The 26,588-nt window shown below is 35.1% G+C and overlaps 1 protein-coding gene across 15 annotated transcripts in view; it reads right to left on the bottom strand.

Moving 5' to 3' along the window:
• Window positions 1–3,534: 3,534 nt before the first annotated feature.
• Window positions 3,535–26,588, bottom strand: part of ESRRG (estrogen related receptor gamma) — a 640,719-nt gene continuing 617,665 nt past the window's right edge. For all 15 annotated transcript variants that reach the window (XM_021931684.2, XM_003893108.5, XM_021931566.2 and 12 more), the window contains 2 exons: window positions 19,249–19,518; window positions 3,535–7,501 (listed from right to left, as the gene is read on the bottom strand). In XM_021931684.2, coding sequence (XP_021787376.1) covers window positions 7,257–7,501; window positions 19,249–19,518 — 515 coding nt within the window. In that variant the 3' untranslated portion in view covers window positions 3,535–7,256. The remainder of the gene's footprint in view (window positions 7,502–19,248; window positions 19,519–26,588) is intronic.

Genomic DNA, 26,588 nt, shown 5'->3' with positions numbered 1-26,588 from the left:
GTCTGAAATGTTTTCCTGTTAGGCCCTTTTAGCGATCCCTCCCAAAAGTTTGTTTGCATTTCCTAAAATCAGCTCTCCAAAGTTCAGCCCACTGCAAAACACACAAGCCACTATTATTTTCACAACGCCGAGCACTTTTTTTTTTTTTTTTTTTCTCACGGTAAAGTCCATTTCTCGTTTGATTGCATGTAACAAAATTTATAGTCTAAAGCTTAACTGATTCAGAATCCTTCATCAAAGTTGTGATATAGGACTTCTGGCAAAATTATCCAAATAATCCCCTATACTCCACTACATTGTTTTCAATTATTATTATTATTTATTTTTAGCTTTAGTTTTTTATGGGATGGAGTCTCAAGCTGGTCTTGAACTCCTGGGGTCAAGTAATCCTGCCACCTCTGCCTCCCAAAGCTCCAGGATTACAGGCATGGGCCACTGTGCCCAGCCTGTTTTCAGTTCTTTTAAAAAATAATACTGTTAAATACATATTATACTTAAAGAGCATTTTCATTCATGGGCTCTGCTACGTCTACTATGTTTCTTTTTTTAATATACACACATATACACTTTTGGTTCATGATCTTAAATCAAAAACACTTCTTACTTCTAGCAAAGTTTCTCATGTTTGAAATTCTGTGACATGTTATGGCAATACATGACTATATTGGTACTTTTTTAAAGATTGTACAATAGATGAAATGGTTCATTATTAATCTGGCTGGTGCCTGTAATGAAAAAGTGAGTTCTTGCTTTCAGGCTGCAGACTCAGTATGTAAATCTCTTGTGTTGCTGCAATCATAATATTCCTGCAGCTGTGGTGTCACCTATTGTAATTTTTCTGCTAATAAACAAATTTGAAGTAGCCAAGAATCCTAAATTTTGAGACTAGTTTATCTGAAATATACTCCAGAGAAATAGTAATGCAGTTCTGCTTTGAATTTAATTTAAACAGAAACAGGCAAAACAAATCTCTGTGGAGGATATTTGACAATAATAAAATATTTCTCCCAGCGGGTGAGTTGGTAGCAATTGTATTGTGCAATCCAAGCTCACGTTTCAGTAGGTCATTACCATCATAACAAGCCCTTGGACCAACTGGCATGGACATGCAACATTGAGCCCCTGATGGTCACATTATTTCAGACCTTTAACTTCATGAAGAAACAGACAAATACTCCTGGGAAAGCAGGATTATATTTTGAAATTCCTTTCTTTTCTATTTGTTTCACAATAAGATGCAGTACACAATCCATCTACTGCTACTTGTTTCATTTTGTTTTTTCCACACTACCAGGGGGCATGAGAAGCTAGATTTAGAGATTTGAAAGGCCAGATGCACTGACTTAGACACTTTCTTATCTATTGGTTTATGGTCCTCTCCATTCAGGATGTAAACCATTGTAGATGAAACAAAAGCCTTAAGCATAGCTCTCTTTTCTTTCACAAGTTAATCACAAATTACTTTTATAACAAGCAAAGTGCACCTAAAGTTTTTTGCAGAGGTTCAAGGATGAAGTATTCTATCTCATTTCTACCTCTCACCTAAATCAACAACTTGAAAAATATAGGTAAGAGAAGTCCTTCCAAGAAATCAAAATTTTCTAATTTTGTTGCTCTTTTGTTTGTCAATAGGGAAAGACAGATTTTTTGGATTCCACCTAAATTAATTCTAAAGCATATAAATGGGCCAAATGAGTAGGATTTAAAAAGTGGTGGTGGGGTGAGGGGGTTGTGAGATATTCTGCAAAGAAGTTTTTGAGTCGCCATCCATCTCCATCTTTATACGGAGATATAACAGGAAGATGTGACTTGGAAGTTATCAAATAAAATGTATTTTTCATGTGTTTTGTGGAGGTCAAAACAATCAAAGTGCCTTTCATTGGTTTGGTAAGGAAAAAAAGGTTAAGTATTTTTGTCTTGTTATTAAAAAGAAACCCTAACAAAAATGTAGAACCAATATTAAAAAGTTCATTATTTTTGGTTTATTTGAGAAAAGTATAAAAATTTAAAGCAAGTGTTTCTTCATCTCGTTTTCATATTGGAATCACCTGGAGATCTTTTGGAAGCATTCCAAAACCCAGGCCACATCTTGGATCAATGAAACCACAATCTCTGCAGGTGGGACATGAGGATCAGGAATTTTGACACTCCCCGGGTGATTTCAATATGCAGACAAATTTGGGGACCACTGGCTTAAAAATAAATTGCTTATAAACAACTGATGAAAATAAAACTGATCCCTTAAAACAAATATATAATGCATTTGTCAGAAGTACTTGTTGTTTATATATTGAGAAACATGTGCTGAAATGTCAAAATCCTACTTCATTTCCTTTTACACCTGAGGCATCCATGATAAATATGTCAGCACCAGAAAAGTTGTCCTGTAAGAATTCTAAATTATAAAAACAGCAGGACAGTTCTAATATGAATTCTTAAAAGTGTGTGTGTGTGTGTGTGTGTGTGTGCGCCTAACATATTTTACAATGAGGACCTCGTTGGAAGATTACAGACACAATTTTTCCTTTTAGGTTTGTATCTTGCATTGTTTCAGTCCCATCCAAGCACTTAAAAAATATCAAAAGTAAAACATGTCAGATTTTATGTTGAACTATTGCCACTCAAAGGACATTAAAATATATTTTAAAAAAGACAATACTGGGTATCTTGTTTGCTAGTGCATCTTAGTCATTTAGGTAATCCCGTGCCCCTAAAAGCAATTCAGTTTAGTGGCCTTTGTGTCATCAGCTTGCTTCTCTAGGGAACCAACCACCTCTGAAAGGTGAGAAATACGGTGGGCAAACACAATGACAAAATACCCTCAAGATGGGCAGAGAAGCCAAGAAAGCACATATTAGCACTTTGGTGATGGCTCCAGGAGGGTCCAGTGGAAGCTACAACTTGACCCTGAGCAGCAAGGCTATAACCTCTCTGAGTGGAAAAGGCAAGAGGAGGCCATTTGCTGTCAGCAGTGCTGTTTAACCCTCTCGAATTCGAAGACAGCTCCCCCTCCTAATTCACACCAATCTCTAAGCTCTGCTTGTTGACTTCCCATTCAGGAAATGTGGTCAGCAACTCCACTGCTGCTCCACACAGCCTGCAGCTTGCCGATGAGCTCGGAGCAAGCGCATGATTTAATTGTTGATAGAGGGAAATAATGGGTATCTCTAGCAGGTTTTAATATGATCTTAAAATAGGGGGAGAGTTTTCTGTTATGACATTGACATAGAGGCGATGATTTTGAGTAATGCAGGATGATGTGGAGATGCTTTAAGATTAAATAAGAGCTATATAAAGGCTTGTCAGAATGAATTCTAATGTGCCATGAGACACTTTGCATACTCTTAAATATGCAAAATGTCTCTTGGCACCCTAGAATTCATTCTGACAAGCCTTTATATAGCACTCATTTAAACTCTGACTTTATTTTTAGGGAACAGGTACTCAGAGATACTCTTTGAATGGAAGCAACAAAGGGCAGTGTTTGTCGATTTGGTTCTTCAGTGGGGAAAAAAAAGAAACACAATACAAAAGAGCAGTCAAAAGTGGAAGCTTGTTTAATATTGCTCTACCATCATCCTGAAAGGCATAATAATTTGAGTTACACATCTGAACTGATTGGAGTTACAGAATCATATCTCCTTTTTGCATTTAACAATATATACAATATAAAATAAATACATTTACACAAATGGACATTTGCTGGAGCACACAGTATGGTACACATCACAAAAATATACAATTGATTGCTTTACAGATGTGGAGCCCATCTACAGCTATAGACATGGTTTTATTATTATTATTATTATTTTTACTACTGGCTATAATGCAACTCCTGGATTATTAGAAGCAGTTTAAATTTTTTGTCCTTTTACGATCTTTGCACATAAGACTGCCATAAAATGTTTTCCTAGGCAGGTAAACAGAGACGCTTAAATAATTAAAATACAATCACCAACACCCATTTTCTCTTCTATAAGAAAAATAGCAGTTTTAAATTTTTTATATCTTTTATGTTATCATTTAAATGCAAAATAGTGGAATAAATACAACAATCTGATCTGATTGAAACACAAGTGTAACTACAAGGAGTCACACAATCATATTGCTTTAAATAAGAACGAACCTAAAAGAAGCAAAATTAAAATTAAAATCATATGGCTAAAACATACACCTTTATAACTTTCCAAAACTTCACATTAAGTAAATGGTCTTGCTTGAAACTTGAAAAGACTTCCCTCTAGTGAGGTTTAAGATGAGCAATTACCCTAAAGCCCGTGCAGTTCTTTTTAAATCTACGTTTTAGTTGTATTTCCTATTTGTGAGATACTTACTCTTTTGAAATGCTGAGAGTTACACTGAAAACTACAAAATTGTATCTCATTCTTTGAACATATCTCCATCTCAGGTTTTCAGTTGGTTGGCTCTTACTTCTGAAGCCCAAGTACTTCAATGTGATACAGTGAAAACAATGTATATATTGTATATATTTTATTTATATATAGTGTAGTTGAATAGTAGCAACTTAAACCCTGCACAAACTTTCTGGAAAATAATCTTTTTAAACACTTACATATATAAATAATCTTATAGAATCAGCACCTTTTTTCCCAGGAGTTGTATTTTCTGTTGTTATTTTTAAAGGGATGTGCCAATTTCTGAACTCCTATCACAGCTATAAATTTCAAGTTATTGACCATCTGAATGAATTGCTAATGATGATTTATCTAGAATCACACTACAGTCACTTCTCTACTGAGAAACCACAATCTACAATATAGTCCCATATAGCTAATGATAGATACACAGTATTCCTAGCACTGGGTTGATGTTTCATCAACCCAAGGTATTTTGTTTAAAGCACACAAAGTAGCAATAGTTTTGGAAACGAATCTGCACCAAAAAGTTTTGCAACAACACAGAGCGAGTTAATAACAACATCTGAGAGATGATTGAGCAAAAGCCATATATACAGCATTTAAAAATTAGACTTATCTATATTCTTGAAATATTCAAAGTTTTATTTCTAAGCTATACATTGGTATTCTATAATAAACCATTAGAGAAATTATTCCTTGTTTTGAAAATATTATTATGATTTTGATGTGTATCTGTTCATAATGAATACTTGTTTGGAGTTTCAATCTCTTAATTAATTATTAGGAAGAACCTTATTACTGGTAAGGAATAGAATATACTACTGTAGTCTCCTGAGGAATTGTACATCCAATATTGTCTCTAATTCTACCCTGTGTCTAAAAGCACACACCACAAGAATCCAAACACCACAAGAACAAGACAACAGTCTTTGAATGCAACATAAAATTCAGAAAAGCACAGCAAACATGAAACATTGAAAAGCTGAACTACATTTCTTTTGTTTGTTAGGATTACAATTTTAATTACATCTGTGTACATAGAATAAGACTGTTCACATAGTACAGGGAGCAGCTACTAACACTGGTCCATTGGTATAGCATTTGATGGAGGTTACTGTTTATTGGTTATTCAGCGACTGTAGATTTTGGGGCATCTAATTGATTTCTTCATTAGATTACACCTCTTAACAGTCTGGAACCTGACTGACTTTCATGCTGTGACAATACTGGTTGAAAAGCACATATATTGGCTTAGCTCTTGGTAAAAACTGCAGATTAATTTAAACGAACATTCCTAAATGAATAAACTTATATGGATTAGGTTTTAGAATTTGGTCAGGCGTTTTCTGTCTTTGATGATTTTTTTTTTTTTTTTTAATTCTGGCATTTGCCTTATTGCCTCTTAAATGAATACTGGCTCACAGCTCCTTCTGAGACAAGGTCTGTAACTTTGCAAACAGGCAGTATCACATTCCTAACCACCGTGGCAGCTAGAAATCATATGGCAACTGTACCTCCCAAGTAGAGAGGTGCACTCCTGATAATTCTACGGATCTATATCTCATGTGCAGTGCTTATATGTGTGACTACTCAGAGTCACTGTAGGTGTAATCTAATCCTTTGTGTCAGTGAACATTTAGGTAAACTGGAGCTCATGTTAAGAAACTGATGTTTGGGACCAGACTGGCACACAACATAAATTGCATCCGTGATAATATGCACCTTCCCTTCAACTATTGCTTGAGTAAGTTAAATTCCCATATTAATAAATGGCTGAAAAGTGGTAAAGCTGGTACAAAAAAATCTCCATTTGTAAGAAGAAACAAAACATTTTTAAAAATCTTCCTTCAGGATTCATTTGTCCTTCATTATTGTTCATAATTGTTCAAAGCCAGCACAAAATTGCAGTATTCTTATTTCTCTTTAGTATTGCATGAATGAATAAAGCTTAAACTATTCCCTGAAAAAGTTACATAGTAGCTAAACTAACAAATACCTGGAAGACTTGAAAAAACAATTAAGGAATCAAATGGCTGTAACTGATCTAGATGGAAAAGCAATGATAAGAAGCAGCCGATGCAACGTTGCTTAAGTTGTCTAATTAGAGGCTGCTCCCATGAAATCTAATACTGCACTCAGTCAATTCGTATATGTTGCACTGTACTTTTAGGTACGTTGGTTCTCTCTCTTTGATTCCTTAGTCACTGGGGACGGTATGGTTCACAATAAGTTCACTGGCATCCATATTATGGATCTCCATCCTTTGGCAGGGCTGGCTTCCATCTCTTTTCAGTTAGAGACCTCTTTTAAAAGTTCAGCAGCAGAAGGAAGAAAAAGAAAGATGGAAAGAAGATCAGAAGGAAAGGAAAGGGGAAAGGGGAAAGGGGAAAGGGAAAAAGGAAAAAAGGGAAGAAAGAAAAAGGAAAGGGGGACGGAAGGATTTTTTTTTTTTTTTTTTTACAACTAAAGCTATTTAAAATTTAGAAAACAGGAGGAAGACGAGTAAAGAGAGGAACGAGAGTAGCAAAGAAAAGAAAGAAGGCAGGCAGGCAGATGGGAAGAAAATAAAGGAGAATGGGAACTAGGAATGAAAGAAGCAAAGAAATAAGGGAGGAGGGAAGAAGAAAGGGAGAAAAAATAAAGAGGAAGAGAAATGTGGGAAGGAAGAGGAAAGAAGATGATGGAGAAAGTAGAAAGAAACTCATCAGGAAGTTATGGAGGAATCTGAAAGCTGCTTCATAGTCTTGCTGCTAAATTGTCAGTGCAGTCTGTTGATTTTTGATGTTGTTAACTAAACTCTAAGTTTCTTTGACGTCACTCTTGGGTTTATTTTCCCTTTTTCAGCATGAAGGATGGGAAGGCCCAGGGAGCTTTTAGTCAGACCTTGGCCTCCAGCATTTCCAAAAAAAGTTTGTGCATGGGGACTTTGCCTTCTAGTTTGATGTTGTAGAAATGCTGCACGGCCTTGGTAGAGGTCTGCCTCAGGAGTGGCAGTGTCATCAGCATCTTGCCAGCTCGACGAGGGTCTTCCATGTGCTGGCCAGCTTCATAATCCTGCAGCGCCTCATGTAAGACATCCTGAAGCTTCTGAACGGCTTCAACATCTTCTATGTGCATGGAGTCTGTGCAATGAAGCAAAAGATATAAGTAATTATATTAATCATAACAAACCTATGTAGACTAGAGTTATAAAATTAGTTATTAAATTAATTATTATGATTTTTGAACTTCTCTAAGCTTGCAACTGTGATTTGTTCAGAGTCTCACATTTCTTCAGTCTCTATTTCTTTCTAAATTTCCCTACATAATGTTTAATACTAGCTTAGAAGATGGGAATTATTAGAAAAGATCTATGATTCAAAGTGTGTATTTTTCCTCCTCAGGCTGAGCAAGAGAAGGCTTTCTTTTAACAGATTACAGTCTTGACTATTTTATTCATTGTCTCATCGAGGTTTATATTCATATACTCAACAAACAACCATGGAAGGCCATCTATTAAGAGTATTATCTTAGTGCTGTGTAGGGGAAGGTTGTTTAAAATTCCCATCTTGCCTGGAAAAGCCAGTATTTCCCAAAGAGGGGAAAAAATTGATGACTAAGTTCCTAAGAACTCCATGTGAATACACTGAATCTAGCACTACACAGAAATCACAATACATTATTTATCCTTTTAGGATGTTTAAAGTTGTAGTATCAGTTCATTAAAATGTCCTTACATAGTCTACTTCCTTGATGAAAAACAAATGGTGTCTTCAGATCACTGAGTTCTGAAATATTTTTCACATTTGTAAAGGTGAACTTTACCCTTAAATGAATAATTTGAACATCTAATTCCATCAAGCAAAGAAAGGGTTAACAAGGTTGCCAAATTATTCTTGTGAGAAATGTGAGATGTGGGGAAAAAATAAAAGTTACAGCTCCAGCTCTAAAGCAGACACTTAATTATATACAAGTTTGAATCATTTAGCACGTTTTATTGATTCTGATGACAGTTTATCTGTTAATTACACATAATGGAGTCTTTGGGGGATTCTTCATGTTTAATAATTCTAGTTCTCTGAGAATGCTGAGCTCTAAGATATATGTAGTTAGCCTAATCTTTCATACAATTCAAACATAGATCACATGAACAAAAAGAGAGAGGGAATGTAATTTAAAAGCAAGTGGCTAAACATATAATAAAAAAGAAATATGGCAAAATAATTAAAAGATAGATATAACCAGTAGCATGTCTTAAAATTTATTCGTATTTTGTTTAGGTTTTTTTTTTTTTTTTTTTTTTTCCATTCACATTGTCATTTTGAATCATTCCACCACATCACTGGTGAATTGATCACTATTAACATTAGTTAGTTTAACGACATCTCTTTAAAAAAAATTTGAATAATCTGGAATAAAATTGCTTATAAGTATTTACTGCTCAAGACTCAATTTCTGCCTGGCAGAGCAAAAACAAGGAATTTTTCCAAAGTGGGAAATAGTGTTGACAGTGTGCCCTGGAGCGGGATTCAAGTCACTCCCCAACATACGCCTAGCCTTTCCCTGTGGATTATTTCTAACCAGCTTCTCTCCAGTCTGGTTCCTCTCAGCATGGCAATCTTATCCACCTCCTATGGTGCTGTCTCTTAGAAACAAATACACATAATTTCTAAAGTTGTCTAAGGGTTGGTAATGTTAGGGACAGAAAAACATTCATAGAGACGATGGCAACATGCTCTGATATTCTTTCTCTCTCTCTATTTTTGCACTTAAGTGCTAACCGAAGGAAAAACAGGAGGTATGGGGAAACACCATGGTGAGTCTCTAGGTACACAAAAGACTGTAATAAGGACCTTGTGCATAAGGGAACAGAGACGAGTTGGATTTTCCCAACTTAGGCTGGGTCTAATAATTAGCTCTCTACATGAAAACAGAGTAAAAGATGGAAGGAGGAAATGGGAATTATACTCTGCACTGACAAAACCAACTTGAAATAACTATTTTCCAACTAGACCAAAAACACACCAGAATAAAAATAATACATTTACCATTTATTAAGCACCTATTTCAGGTGAATGTGGCCTCATTTTACCTCCCCAAACCCTAGAAGCCAGGTGGCACTGGTAATATGTGTGAGACTCAGGTTTAAATTAAAGATGCTTCAAATTAATAATGCTGCTAGAATATAGAACACTAAATGTGCACTCCCTTAAAAAATGAGATGAATTTCCCTCTAAACACATCCTGTTCAAACTCCCATCTTCATCAGCCATCTACTTTACAATATTCCTAATGAAGACATTGCCAGTCATATGAAAAGTATGTAGAGTATTCTCCTTGATAAAAGGCAAAACTAATTATTATTAATTTCTTCTTTAAGTTTTCCTAAATCTGTCTCCAAATTCTATCATTTGGTCCTGTTTCTAACTACTAGAACAATACAGGATAAATTTCCTTTTTCGACATGGCATATCTTTAAATGCTTGAAGTCAGCTACACAGTTACCTCGGCCCTACCCATAGTCTTGCCTTTCCCACTACTCTTGCCCAGCAGGAGATATATTATAGGATGTCATGGGAAATGAGGCAAGAACAAATAGCAGAGAGATATGCTCACAAACAGCAATTAAGACTTCAAACTATTCTTTAAAGGATGTGATTTAGCATGAGAGATTTAAAAATGATTTAATCAAATTACTATGATAATTTAACTTCCCATTTACAGAAAAGATTCTAACTCATTTTAGCTTTACCCATTCTCGGATCTGCTAACACTTTAAATGCAAACTCACTAAATCTGAACTATTTAATTAGACAATGATTCAGCTGGCAGACTGCTGAAGAAAATATTAATCTCCATTAGGAATCCTAGTTCAAGTTCTGGATCTGTAGTTTTAATCTCTGTTTTGTTCTTTTGGTTAAATTTACACGTGACGCCAGGCTCAGTAGAACTGGCATTAATGTATATAATTATTTCATTTTCATTGTTCATGCTGGTTTCTTTTTAACTGTGCTTTAAAGGAAATAGTTCTAGTATTTGTGCTAATGGGAACCAGCTAAACTTAATGGATATCATAAGTTTATGAACTAACTAGACAGGACAAGGCTACATATTAAAAACAATGGGTGAGTTCTTAAAAATCTTGGATACTGGGCCCAAGTCTAGATCTATTAAGTCAGAGACCAGAACTAGGATATCAGCATTGCTAAAGGTCTAGGTAGTTCTACGGCCAAGCCAGGATTGAGAACTACTGAATTAGACAATAAGACAAACAAATACTATTCCAAAATAATCAATATTTCAAAACATAACCAGAGTGTATATAACACACATATTATTGCCTATATATTAAGTCTAACACCTAATAATAAAACAGAACTTTATCATAACTTCCAATATTTTACTCTGTGAAAGGGATCCTAAAAAAATGTGTCTAGTTCAGATCATTTACTTTGGGAAGATAGCTAAATATCATCATCCTTACAGCTGCAAATTTAATAAGACTTAGAGCCACTGAAAAAGAAGATTTTATTTTTATATCTTCCCTAGAATAAAATATTTCCCTTCTCTATGATAGAAAATATTAATCATTGTGTGCACAGACATAGCTAATCCAAAATACCTAAGTCTCACTTGAGAACTTTCTTCAGGACTTTTAGACCATTCTTGGCAATACTTTCTCAAGGGTGCCAAATCTCATTTTGAATGTGGAATTGAATATTAGATACAGGCACAGTATATTCAGATTTGAGCCTAGTATATAACATAAACCAAGAGTCCGTGTAAAACTTTTCTGTGAAACGCAGGACTTGATTTTCTTTGATGTTTGTAAACTGCCTACATAAAGATGGGTAGTAAGGGAAGGGTGAATGGGACTCTCTCCCATCATTGAATGAATGAAACAGAATGTGATGGACAGAATAGAGAAGTGGAAAAAGGTCTATTTTCTAAAAGAGAATTTGTATCTTTAAATTTCCATATGCAATATATATGGCACCTAACAGAGTGGTTCTTTGGGTAGCAATTGACTAGGGTACTGAGGAACACTGGTTGATTACCATTTGAAATTGACTCTAAATTAACAGATATAGTAGAATTTTTTAGCCTTTCCAAATGTTCACATAAAAACAACAACAACAGCAACAACAAAAACAGCAACTGCATGGCAAAACTAAAAACTCAGGGACATTTACAGAAAAACTAGGTGACAGGGTATTCCCAAAATATACATAAATTCACACACACACACACACACACACACACACAAAATGAGGTCTATGTGTCTCTGCATCCCCAGATCTGTACTTATGTAGACAGATGATGTTGGCCTAGGAAGAACGGCCAACCCTGGAAGGCATCTCAAGTGCCCAGGTTGTAATCTGATTCTAGGCTTCAACCAGAAAATATTTAAAATGAACATGGAATATTTTGTCACACCAAATAGAAAGGATATTATCTAGAACTACTAGGTATTCAAAAAGATTTCAGAAGCCAACCCGAAGAGGTTCGCACTGACAAAAATGGGACAATTTTAACTTCAAAAAGGATTATAATTGAGACTGATTGAAATCCATTAAATATGTTTGAATACTTGTGTTTATAATATTTTTTCAATAGGACACCAATTATCTACTCTGAAAGCTGGTAAATAAAGAGAAATAAGAAAGCACTTATACTACTCTTCCTAAACAAATGGTATCGCTGGTAACCAAATAAGAGATAAGAGAAAGCATTACTTTATACATATCCCACCTACTGAATGAAAAAAGAAAAGAAAAATGACAAAATCACAAATCACTATTTTTCAACCCCCAGTGATTAATAAATTTAGGTAATGAATGTCAACAGTTGCTAACATCACAAAAAGAGAAACAAACATTATGTATCTTGCAATGAACACTACATCACTTATAGGTGCCATAGGGATAAAACCTGAGTCTGATTAAGTCTCCAGATCCAGTTGCCAATTTGCACAAAATGCAACGGGCAGAAAAAACATGATGAACTTCTCCAAGACTATGCAATCTTCAAAATCCAGACAGTGGAAAACCCTGTAGGTCAAATGCCCTGGCATCTTTAACTAATAAATTGTAGGAAAAATAAAATGAAGGAGGAACTTTGGAGTACTGACTTAAAAATTCATCCATTTTTTTATGGGTAAATGAGCAAGACTAAATTGTAGTAGCTAAGTATACACATTTATTTTAAAAAAAACTATAATAAAAGGAAGTGATGACTATAAAACTCAGGATAGGATAGTGATTACTTTTGCGGGAAGGGAAGGGGCTGAGATAGGAACGAGACACTTGAAGGGCTTTCAGGGGTTACATCACAAGTTTTATTCTTGATCTTGCTCATGTACTCATTGTGGTAGGCTGAAAAATGGCCCTGAAGATATTCAGGTCCTAATCTGTAGTACCTGTGAATGTTACCTGCTATGGCAAAATGAACTTTGTAGATGTGATTAAGGTAAGGATCTTGATACGGGAGATTATCCTAGATTATTCAGGTGGGCACTCAATGAAAGCAGTGTCCTTAGAAGCAAAGGAAGAAGAAGGCAATGTTACCACTGAAGCAAAATGCTACTCCTGGCTTTAAAGATGGAGGAGGGTGCCCTGAGCCAAGGAATTCAGCCCTAGGAACTGGGAAAGGCCATGGAAATGGATTCTTCCCTAGAGTCTCCAGAGGGAGTGAAACCCTGGTCATACATTGTCTTACACCTAGTGAAACTGATCGACATTTGACATCCAGAACTGTAAGAGAATAAATACGTGTCATTTAAAGCCATCAAGTTATGGTCATTTGTTAATGTAGCATAAGAAACTCATACACTCATTAAGGTCTATATTTTTGTGTGTTTTCTTTTGCATTAAAATTATATAGATAAAAAGAGAGAGAGAAAGAAATTTCTGATGGAATGGTCTCTTCTAGAAAGTAACGAATCAAGCAGAATTCTATCACAGCTGTAGAAACAGGTGGCAGAAATATCAAGGAAGCCTTTCACATATCAAGTAGGGAGCTGAATCAAAAAAAAAAAATGTTTAGGTTTCTTCCAACCCAGAAACCTTATGATTTTAATATTGAAAATAGTAATAATAATTCTGATTTTTCTGCTTAACCATGGTGACAATAAATAGAACTTTCCATTTCAGAGCTCTCCATTAAGATACTTTTAGTTTTTTTGGAAGGCCTGTTTTCCTCATTTCTTGCTGTGGCTAAACAGCTAACTTTCTTTGACATTTACACCAGCCACACAAATCACTCTGACTCTATTTATATAAAATATTGAACCACAGAAAACCTCCGTGGCCGTGATTGTAGTTTCTTTCCTTCAGGCTCCTTACAAGTCCCAAATTACTGTTTAAATTGTTATGTTTACCTTGCAATATGGGATTTACCTGCTAGATCTTTTCTATTTTTCTATAATTACTTAAGGCCTTCTGTCTCTCTCTCCATATCTTATACTTTTCCAGGGGGTTTCTAACTCATTTTGCCAAAAGTCATCAGGACAATTACAGTACACTGAGTAAGTTAATGTTGATATCAGTTTGGTTGGTGAAGAGTTCAACATTTCACAACATCATAGATGATCTGCACCATGCTAATGACCTTTCGTAACAGAGCTCATTATCTTAAAATATATAGATGAAAACAATGTTATGCTATAATCATTTCCTGGAAATAAGCAACTGCAGAGTATTTTATGTGCTTACTGCCCAGATAATAAGCACATATTACCCAGGTATTTACTCAGGTAAGTATCTTTGGAAGGCCAAAGCTATCTGCAGCAAATATTTCCGATACCATGCCAAGACACAGTGATCATTGAACATGGAAAAAAACATTTAAGAGTCAGCTTTTATGTTTTTACCTAAAAGTTGCAATACTGTAATATGTTTAAAATTTAAGGGTTGTATTAAATTTAAAAAGCTCACTTCCAAAATATATTATTCTAAATAGAATTAAAATAATTCAGTGAAGACAGGCTGGAGTAAAAACCAATGAAAAGTAAACTAGGAGATGGAAGGTTATAATTTTGATTTCTTATTTACCTGATAGTATTACTTATGGTTTGTTCTGGGTAAAAATCAGGAACAAAGTTCTACCTGCCACACAAAGCTTACATATATTCATTTCTCATAAAACGTTATAATTTCTTGGTAAGCATTTCATGTCCAATTTTGTTTGTTACTTTCTTGGGTAGTTTTATAGTCTTCTAACTCCTAGAAGATGGCAAGATAAAGGAAGTGGGCATGACATTATCAATCAAATTAAAACTACTAACTTGGGCTCCCAGATGTGAAATTATAATGGGTAAAGTCTTCTGCATTAATCCTTTTAAAAACATGTATATAATTATTTGTGGAATAGAAATAGCTTGTTGATAGCAAAGGACAGAAGGTCCCACCTTCTGCCTCATAATAGCCATGCATGATTATCAGCTTTCTTCACATACTTGTAAAATGATATTGGACATGTCTACTGCACAGGTATGTTGTGGAAATCAAATAAGATTCCCTAGAAGAAGCTTAAAAAAGGAAATGTCTACAGAAAGATTCTGAAAAAGGATATTCTCTTGACCAGCAGCTAAAACTATCTCCAGAATATCAAATCAACTAATTTAGCCAAAATTTTGTAAAATTGACTAAGGCCTAGTTTTACTTTACACACATAACCCCCCCCTCCCCCCGCCCTGCTGCCCACACACACACAACATTCACACACACATGCACCTATATATATATACATGTATAAAACCAAACTGGCCACCTTTACTTAAAAGTAATAAATCTAAAATTTGTAGGCCATTTAAGGGATAGTAGACATTACTTAATTCACCTGCCTTCTTTTACAGATGAAAAAACAGTTATGTATTAAAGCGACATATTATCAAAGGAGGTGAAATTTGGAATTAGAGAGTAGAAAACATTCCTCTTTTTAGGTAAAATGTGTATATATAATACAATATGATATGCATGCTATATATGCATGGATGTGTGTATACATATGTGTATATATATGTGTGTGTGTATATATATCCTAAACAGAAGGTATTACTATTTAGTCGGGGAGCTACTAGGAAAACCATATCTAAAAAGGCTCCCCTAATGGAGTGGTAATGAAAACACACTAAGCCAAACCTATATGAGGGTCCAAATACCCTAATTAAATATGGCGCCCATTCCAGTATCCTACAGCAATCATAAACTTTCTATACCTTGAAATTATACAACTCTGCATACAAAACCGATTGTCCTTAAGAACAACAGAATGCTGTCATGAGGTCATTCTAGCTGTTTATGATTTTAAATTGATAACCAAATCATTACTTGTAGCTTGATATCAATAGGTGCTATTATTCTGGAAATAATGTGTAGAAGTTAAAAAGAAAACTCGACTTGAAACATGTTTATTCTTGAATGGATTAGGTTCACCTGGCTTCAGGCTGGGGCAGGGGAGGGGTGACAAAGACAGGGATGTGAGTGGCAGATTTAGGGATTGAAGAGCTTATGACTTGAGCAACAGAGAACGGTCAGACTAAAGTGATTCATTAGCTTAAACTGCTTTTCACCTTACAGTATATAATTTCAAACAAATTCTTAACATAAGAATCAAAAGATCCAATGAAGAGAAATAAATCCCATCATATAATCTTACCGAGGTGCTTATAGAAATATTTTACTATATTTTCTAATACAGAGATGAAATTAATTATAGAATCATAGAATTCCAGAGTTGGAAAGAATTTGATATTAGTCAAACCTCTTGTTACATACATGAAAAAACTGGGGCCTAAGAATTACAATATTAAAATTGTGACCTAGAGTTTTCTTTTAAAATTCAATTGCACATAGATATATCAGGGATGCAATAATTACTCGAGGTTGTTAATACTCAAAAATAAGATAATGTATAGCTTAAATGAGACTGTAAGTTTCTTATCTTCAAAAGCAATTGAAACTATTATTTAGGGTTTTCAAAGATTTGAATGTGAAAACTGTAGAATTATAACAGTTGATGACATATTGTTGTTTTGGCCATACAGATGAAGATAGAGTTTCCAGGGATGTTCTGGTGTTATAAGTATTTCTGAATTCACTTATGACAGAAACAAAGCTACAAAAAATATGGTAGACATCATCAGGAAGCCTGTTTTCCAAGCTTAAGCACAACATTTATAGCTATTGAATAAAGACGGATATTTAAAATAAGCTAAAATTTAAATAAACAAGACAATGGTTGTTAACACCTACATCCATGCAGGAAAAGCTAAGATATCTACTTAAATTACACTGAAATAGATTTTCATTTTTGCACAAAAAATTACTTATATTAATCTGGAAGTCCTAAACACACAGGCACGCGCGCGCACACGCGCACTCACACACACACACACACACACACAGAAACAACAACAACAGCAACAACAAAAATAGAAGCCCTTTAGGGTGTCTAAAGTATTAAAATATTTTTATACTGATATGTGCATGGGCAGTTTAAGAAACCTACACTGGATCTAAGCAAGTTTGAGTCTACACTCCATCTTGGATCTACAACTTCATTTGCTGTGCTCCAAATAACAGTCAAAAATGGAATAAAATAACATCATATTAACAGTATCAAAGAAACTGACTTTCTGAGTTGTTTACCCCAAACTAAAATGATGGGGCTTGCAGGTTAGGTGGGTGAAGAAAAGGCTACAGTTACACAACACAGTAGAGGTGGCACAATTTACAGATTAAAATAGTCCTTAGAGTACTTAATCAGTTATTCTTTAATATGGACTCTCTGATTCAATTCATCTTTCTTGGTATTGAGGGACTAAATGAAAGATGGAATCACCTGCAAGCATATTTTGGGACAGAGACTTTTTTTTAGAAGAAGCAATGGTACTCAACTACCATGATAAGAGAAGAAAGGGGAGCTTATTGACCATTTCTGACTTTAGACATGAAAAATAAATGAACTAATTCTTTAAACATTTTCTAATCATCAGTCACTGCTGTGAGGTAGTCACTTCCTCTCCCAGAAGTAGAATATGTGGATTAGGACATTTATCTATCAGAAATATTAATGTTTACACTTCTAAGCAACAGAGACAGAAATGCTGCTACTAATTCAGGTACTCTAAATTATAATACTTAGTCATAAAGTATACATCCAATATCTAAAATTATATAATTTTAGCAATTTTGTTGATAAAATTTTAGCATTGCTCAGCATTCATGGTTAGTTAATAATTTTAAAAAGCAACTTGAAACATAAAAGATATAACACAAGCTTAGTATATTTTAAAAACAACCAAGTAAATGTTTTAAATTAGAATTGTTTCATGATTGCCAAATAAAAATTTTTCCCAAAACCACTGTTGTAAAATATTTCATCTAATTATGAGAGATGGTATAATGTGAAGTCCATACAAACTAATAAATTCTCACAAAATTTCTACCCCATCTCTCACTCTGGTCTTCTGGAGAGGAAGGGCAGGGGATTCTTCAGGGTTCCTAATCACAACGTCGTTTGTCATAAGAAATCATATTTTATAATTTCACAGGAGAGTAGAAGAAAAGAGGCACATGGTGTGGTGAGGAAGAGGGTTATAGTCACAATTAAAACTGTGAAATGCTAAACTCCATTATGAAGACAAATAGGAAAGTACAACTTCATTGTTGAAAACAATTTGCCTCCTATCAGTCCAAGGATTCATGCATCAATATTGTAGATGAACTGTTAATTACAAAATCAATTAAAAATTATTTCTAAAAACAGTCACGCGTCCCTGGCTCTCATGGGGGCAATTTGGGCAGAAGGTCTCATCTCACTAGGACCGCGCCAAATCACAAAGTCGTCATCCACAAGTAAGCAAAAGCAATCTGGTTTTTCATTTTTCAGCGCGGCTGAGCCCAGCCTGAGATTGATCGTCACATATGGCCCCAGAAAACAAACTGTCAATACCTTGAATGCTGCAGAATTTGAACAAATAGCCGTCCGCCCATTCAAGCCACTCATTGCATCCCATTTAACAGATTTTATTGACAGTTTCCTTCTTGTAATTAAAGGGAAAACTACTGGCCGGCAACCAAGATAAAGTTCAAAGATAGGGTCAAAACAAAAGCAGATGGAGGGGCACGGTGTGACTGTCAATGGTACATAGCATCAGAGCATGTTATTGACACACAGGTATCTAATGATCGGCACGTCATTAACGAGGGATCTATCCTGAACTTTATGCAAATGCTAAAAGAGACTTAAGACCATAATAAAGCATTAAGAGAGGCACAAAGGGAAAAACAACAAAGCACCAACGATTTTTACTTATTAGAAGTTGTTCTCTGTTTTAGCACGTTACGGTTCAAATGTAAAGAACAGTTATTCCCATAATTCTTAACCCTTACTGCATAGACAGAATTTGACTTCTAAAGAACTCCAGAATGTAAGAAAACAGTGTTGTTTGATAACCAAAACTCAAAGAAACACTAAATATATTTTCTCAATTGCACAATTTGCATTTTTGAGGGAAAAATGGTTTGTGTGTTTCAACAATTCCCTTGTTTTAACTTATGCATAAAAGACAATGGAACTAATTTTGTCCCGGGAGTGTCCATTTATGCTATTCCTACAAGAGCTTTTGCTTTGCTGCAATCCAAATTAGTAAATGCATTAGTTGATAAAAGTTTCAAAGCATTCAATAAGCAAGTCAAATGAAATTAATTCCCTTTAAGTATATTTTTCTTATTTCTAACTTTTCACTAGAAAACTATCCTGATTATAATTTTGCTGACTCATACAAAACTTACAAACTAGGTCTTGCAAATCCCTGAAGAAGTTTAGGAGAGTGGTAAAACTGACATATAAAAAAATGTAACAATGACTATGTTAGTATGCCAACCTGAATTAGCAAGAGCTATAGCTTTGAGGGTGACAAATTCTTCTTTCTCCAGCTTCATGCTCTTGTATTTCTTTACCAGCTGCAGGATAGCATTATTTAGATCAAGAAGGCCTGCTAATTTGGACTGGTCTTCGTCCATTATATAATCGTCTGCATAGACAAGTTCATCCTCAAACGAAAGAGACCGGTATACGACACCAAGGATCAAAATTTCCATCCAAGCACTCTGCAGAAGGCTCATCTGGTCCGCCAGGGACAGCGTGGAGAAGCCTGCATGGAAAGATGGGCAGATCAAGTTACTTTAAAGCCATAATTTCATAATGCAACATTAGTTTCATATGGTAGCTGGCTTCTGCATCAGTGCTCAAAATTATGCTGAGCTTTGATTAGAAGCTCTTAAAATTTCCCCTGGATCACTTTGCGAACAGCAAAGTGAAAGTTACAAACCAGCTTCTTCAATTTGGGGGTATTTTCTATAAGTTTTATAGACACAGCTTAGGGGACTATTATAGAGATGTTGTTTTCTTTCATTCAAGAAGAAAATACCATGTAATCTTTAAATATATTTGATTTCTGGTTGAAGTCTTTAGGAACCTCTTATAAGAAGTCAGATTTTCAACTATCTGATCTCTAAAAACTACTATTGGAAAACAACATAAAAGTAAAAAAAAAAAAGAAGAAGAAGGAGAAGGAGAGAAGGAGAAGTAGCAGCTAAAAATAAAAGATAAACAAACATTTTAGGCCATAGCACAACTTGGAAACATTTCTGTATAATATTAATAGTTACAAGCACAATGGATGATGAGTTACAACTAGGTGAGCCTTCTTAATTGGCTATTTCCCCTCACTGATACTTAACATGAATTTCTTTTAAAATTAGTGATAATTGGTATAAAAGAAAGTGGAATACTTAGCAGCCTGGCCTCCTCACCAAATAGAAAAGCCCCATTCACTATTATTACTAAGATCCAATTATTTAAAAAGTTAAATATAAATAAAGGTAACAGGGTTTGGTGCAAAGGAGTCAGATTCTGAATGTAAATACTGGCTCCACTCAGCTACTGGCTCTTTCACCTTGAGCAAGAGAAATTAACTTGTATCTTAAATTTTGTATTTGAGAAATATAAAATATTACCTACCTAAACATTAGGTTATAATCTGCAATTCAGTAAGTGTTGCTGTATGATTAATATATGTTATTTTTATCTGAATTACCTATGTGATCAATTCTTTTCTGCAAACCTGGGATGCATTCATACATGCACATTTAAAGTCCCTCTGAGCTTGAGAAAACATATGCAAAATAATTAAAAAGAAAATGCTGTTCAATAGAGAAAGAGGAAGCAGTACAATTAAGCCTACTTAGGAGTGAAGATATATATTTATATATCAGAGGAACTAGATCTGTATTCTAAAGTGAAGATACTTGATGATCAGAAGCTTTTCCCAAGTCCTAAAAAAGAAATGTTTCTTAAAACTTCACTTTTATTTCCAAGTGTCTGCCTAAGACTTCTAAGGGTAACCACCCACCTCATGGCTTCTGAGGACAGGGGTACCATCATTTAAGGTCCTGCCACCAGTAATTCTACAGAAAGGAAGGGCCGTTTTTAATAATGCAACTTAAGAAATCTATTTTTACTCCCTTTCTAGACATTATTATCCAAATCATAAATAGCCACTGGTGACCAACCTTTTTAGGCTACTGCTTATGGTCACTGTTGCTGTCCTTTTCATTCATATCAAATTGTGCATATCCCATATGATATTAGAAACTACAGCACAGTAAAGAAAAGGAAATGATTTCCTGACCTATTGGTGAAAAACAGTGGTTTGCCATTTGGTACCATTAATTATAAGTGCTTAATAAAATCATCAGAAGGGATGAGTCAAGCTTTTCTTAAGGGAGTCTTTAAGGTATATATAAAAATGCATTTCTTTCATTGTTTATCATGGTGCTTACATGTTATTTGACAGGATTTATTTTGGACTGGCTGTGTAAGTCTTTTTCTTATTCTGTTTTTGTCATTGCGTTTGGGGTTAAATTAATAAATATCCTCTTAGAGATATAAAAGCTGATAACATTTTAAACAGCGATTCAACAGAGAAAACTAATTGTTTAACCTAATAGGTTAGGCTCCAGATGCTTTTAATTTCAGCAATGTTATATTCACAACAAACAAACAGAAAACCACATTGCTCTTTTTTCTATCCCCCTCCAAGGAAAAAAGATGCAATGCAAATCCAAATATCGACCTCAAGAAAACATACTAAGTAAAAATTTCTTGTGTAAATTAAAAGACAAAAAACATCATCTGGAAAGTTATGAGCAAAAATGAATGGGTCTTTTCAATTTGCCTTAGTTTTCTTGTTCCTTTTCATGCTCCCAAGCCGCAGTTTTTCTGCAGCAGCAGATGGACAGAGCATGTAGCCCGCAGCACCTTCCTGTGACAGCCCTATTCTCCCTCCCAGACACTGCTGTTAGTAAATAGATTTACACATTCTCCAATCTCCACACATCTTTCTGCCGAATAATTAAAAGCAGGATGATTAGTTTATTGAGTGGAAGGAGGAACTTTTTTATTGAGGTCCATCCACGATTTTATCAGGGCCAGCACTTTTACGGTTGTCAGGGGGGTGCAGGCATCCAATTTTTCTTATCTGCCTGATTAATACAAACGCTGTTTCAGGACGCATTAATTAACAGATACAAATCTACGTTCTCATGGAAGGATCAATACGGAGAAGAAAAGAGGCATCAATGTGAATTTAGTGCTGATGATGGAGAAGGCACGCTATCGACATTTACGTGCACGGAAACTTTAAAGTTGCACCGGGCCCCCTTTGTCCCTGTGATTTACAATTAACAATGTTCCAGCCATAACAACATTTCACACATTTCTTTGGGGTTTAATTAACCAAAAAACAATAAAATTTCATTTTTAAAGTTGATCCTGCAATTTATTTCTTCTATATTGATGGTTGTGTGTGCGTACGTGTGTGCATGTGTGTGTGTGTATCCTTCTTGCAACCCTAACTTTTTCCTTTTGCTTCTCTACAAAATAAAAAGAAGGAAAAAAGGGGAAGAAAAAGCTCTTCCCCTTTTTTTTTTGGTCAGGGAGCATGAGGAGATGGATATGGCACAAAAGGTTTGACACGTTTGCTTGATTGATATCCTTAAGTATATTTCAGCTGATTAAAGGGAGTATAATTTTTGCAAATCCAAAGGAAAAAGGACAATCTATGCTTACAAAATAAAATAAAAGTCTGAACGTCTATCTTTTCTTGGTCTAGAAATTGCTGGCTCTCATTTTAACCCTTTCCTACCACACCACTGCAGTCTGGAAACTAGTACAAAGAGCTCTCCTGCCCAAATGCCTGAGCAGCAGTTAGACAGCCTTGTTACGAGATAGTCATGTTCATCTGGTCACTAAGGAGGCCAAATACATAATAGAAATTTTATCTTAATTACATAAAATTATTTTGCCTTTTCTTTAGGAGTATTAGCTATGTTGTACATACATAAAAACGCATGGATAAAATAACATTTTTATCAATAGACCTGAGCAATGTCTAAAATTCTAAATAACCGAGGCCTAAATGAAAATGCATGTTTTAATAAACTGAGTTGAAGGAATTTTCTTAAAACATAATTGCTCTATTGGCTTACACATGCTTGTATCCAAATGATAATTACTTGTTTGTGTTTTTAACAGGCGTTGAACAGTATTTTATAGCTCTTGGGCTATGAGTTAGAGGTCTTCATCATCTGTAATATTTAGCTATCTTTGGAGAGAAATCTCTTTACCAAGTGAAATAAAATATGCTTCGTAATTGTGTCGTTTGAACTTCATGTTTTGTACATCCTGGAACCTTAATCTTTGGTGTGTGACAGGTTATAGTTTTAAATGTTCAGCCGTATTACAGCTTTTTAAAATACACTGATACCATGGCACATTTTTTCTTCCCCAGCTACAGCCCATTCTGTGCATATCACTGACAACTCGGATCTCTCTTCATCTCTGTCCCAGAGTCAGTGTCATTTAATGTATCTCAGGCATTTTGCTTGCAGAATGACTCTCTACCTTGACCCGCAGTTAAATAGCATGTTTATCTGCAATACAGTGTGCTCCAAATAAACCAGATGACAGTTGGGAATAACATCATTTGGAAGGATTGAAAAGCTTCTCAAGAGGCAGGTACCCCTGAGGTAATAGGCTTGAAGAAAGCATGTTTTGTGCCAACCGTCTTGCCTTCTTCTACTGGAAACTTCGGAGGTTGACAGTGGTGCCATGGGCACTCGTCAAGCACTTTTTTTTTTTTTTTTTTTAGCCTGGCAAACTGATGCACTTTGCAGTCAACTTACAAAAAAGGCTAAGCGTTTGAAAGTGTGAAGGGCAAAAAATATCTGACGGCTAGTCTTCAAAAATACACTTTCATTTCAGAAAGCATAAATGTTTATTTCCCGAACAGAGTGTTGACAGAAATAGGCTGCAGCGCAGGCATTTGGGTTTAACCCCTGCTAGGCATTTTCTTCTCGGCTGCTTTCTTGAAATAGAGAGCAAGCATTTTAAATCTTCAGGGCATCCGTTAATATCAGTTAATCATGGCATTGATTTGACTGATCACAGTTTTTGAACTGTAATTTTCCTGTTCCACAAAAAAAATCAACATTTTTCAACAAATAGGATATCATACTAGAACTATAATTATGCCATAATGACTCACTGAGATCACAAATGAAGTTCATTTTGAGAAGCTGATTGAGCAATGCAACGTAAGCTAGATTCTTTTCTTTCCCGTACAAATAAACCTAATGTTTACAGGACCCAGAGCATAAAAGAATAACAGTGGCACTAACATTTGGTCTTAGCTACCAATAGACACACAGATGCATAACCCTTGTTAGAGATAAACTTATTTTGTATTTTTAAGCCAGATGCTCTTTTCACATATGGGGCAGACATATCACTTTGTCCTATGATTCACAAAACACACAGCTCAGGGGCTTGTAGGAAACTTTATACGTACATACATATATATATATATATATGTATATATATGTAAGTCATATATATATAGTCCCTTGCAGGAGACTTTATATATATATGCACACAGATTTTTTTTTCATGAACTGGAACTCAGTAGGAGCTAGAGTTAAATATCTACAGATGGTTAACTGCAGAAGTGAAAGCTGGAACATCTACATGGTGCTATCAGAAGCATCTTATTTAAAATTTATTTAAAATTTTTATTTAAAAGGGATGATAATGATTATATTATGTTTGTGCTTAAGCCTTAGATACAATACCCATAATACTCTTCTTTGTATCTTTACTCTTTTGGACTGACCATAATCCAGATTTCAATAATTTAGATTCAATCACAATTGGGTGAAATGTAAGAATAATTGACAAAAATGGAAAATAGCTCCCTTGCTAGCTAATTTAATCATTTGTTTCAACATTTGTTGATTCCATAAGAAATCTATTTCTTTAGCTCTGTTTTTATACTTTAAGTAGGTTTCACATTGATTTTATGGAACTATTATTTTAAAATAGTGGTTAAACAAGAAAAGTACATATTCCCAAAATCTAAAAGGCAGGACTCAGGTTTTAATACAATTTTGTATATAAAGACAGAAGTGACCACCTTCTATAAAACTGAGCAAATGATCTAAGTAGTTGTGAGGAACTAAAGGACAGGAGAACATAAACGGGAATGTAATATCTATCAGGCCAAAACAGAATTATCATTGTTAACTGAATTTACAGGTCCAATTGACCACTGACCACTCATGCTGATTTTATATAAACAACCAAATGAGTTTACAATTAGCCCAATCATACAACAGAAATTGAAAACATGCCCCCATAGAAGTGGTGAACTGTTTTCTTTAGCAATTATTCTTGGTTTTCCAGTCAGCTTGCTAGAAAAATTTAAAATATAATGGCAGCTAAGAAAAAATATTTCAAGTGATAATACAGGAAAGACTCAATATGATGACAAGAGGTTTTGTTTTGTTTCATTTCGTTTCTTGTAAGTGAGTGGTTTTTTAACAACTGCCAACCTACTTTGAAAAGTACTAGAGACAGGGCCGATGAATGCCTAATAAGAATGTAAAGATCATCTATACAGAGTGTGCAGTTCCTCTTTGGAAGTCCTTACTTACCCCTACTTACCTACTATTTCTGAATGACTGGAGAGGATCTGAAATAATTCCCTTAGCTTTTCCCAAACTCCCTCTTACCTGACCTCAACTTTACTTCTCTTGTCCTTTCATCTAAGCCAAGAAGAAAGAAAAATTGTTGGAGGGCATGGAGTCAAGTATAGGCTGAGCTGCCTTAAAGAGGGACATCTAATGGCTTTCTTTTCCTACAACCTTTATTTTTTACTAGTTGAAAATAAGTTCCACCTGGAAAGCTCTCTTTTTTGATGTGACTGAAATTTGTTTGACCATCAAGAAAAAAGGAAAGCAATGCCGTATAATGTAGGACTCTAAAAAATATCTTTAAACATGTACCCTACAACTTAAAGTATAATAATAATAAATAAATTAAAAAAAAAAAAGTACTGCATAGCACTTAACAGACAGTACATAATACTTGATAATAAATGATGCTACTGGTAAAAAAAAAAAAAAAAAAAAAAAAATGGCGTTTTTCAGTTTCACTTTGGAATTATATGGATACTGAATAGGGAAAAACACCATTTGGAAGCCGCACTTCTGATTTGAAAGACAAAGGATCTATGCTTGAATCTGACTTGCTTTACCAATGCACTGGTAAAACCAGGTCAAGAAATATCATAGAGTGCTTCAGGGAACTGACCAGTGGTCCATAGAAAACCAGTCCCACTTTGGAATCAGCTTTGAGGTCTAGAGACCTGACTATAACCAATGGTATTAACTTTGCCCCTGTGATGAGCTGACTTGTGCCATCTCACCCAAAAGATGTTAGAATCCTAACCTCCAGGACCTGGGAACATGACCTTATTTGGAAATAGGGTCTTTGTAGATGATCACATTAAGATGAGGTCATTAATGTAGGCCCTAATGTAATATGACTATCTTCATAAAAAGGGGATATTTGGACACAGAGATGGGCATGTGCAGAGGGATGACGATGTCAGGACACAGGGAGAATACTACCTACAGGCCAAGGGATGCTTGAGGCCACCAGAAGCCAGGAGAGACAGGAGAGAAGCATGGACCAGATTCTCCTGAAGAGCCTGCAGAAGGAACCCAAACCTCTTGCCACCTGCTCTTGGGCATCCAACCTCCAGAGCTGTGAGCCAATATATTTCTGTGGTTTAAGCCACCCAGTCTTTGGTACTTTGTTTTA

This window comes from Papio anubis, chromosome 1 (genome assembly GCF_008728515.1).
Source record: "Papio anubis isolate 15944 chromosome 1, Panubis1.0, whole genome shotgun sequence".
NCBI lineage: Eukaryota > Metazoa > Chordata > Mammalia > Primates > Cercopithecidae > Papio > Papio anubis.
Note: the sequence above shows the minus strand (reverse complement) of the source record. Positions and strands in the feature narration are given on the sequence as shown.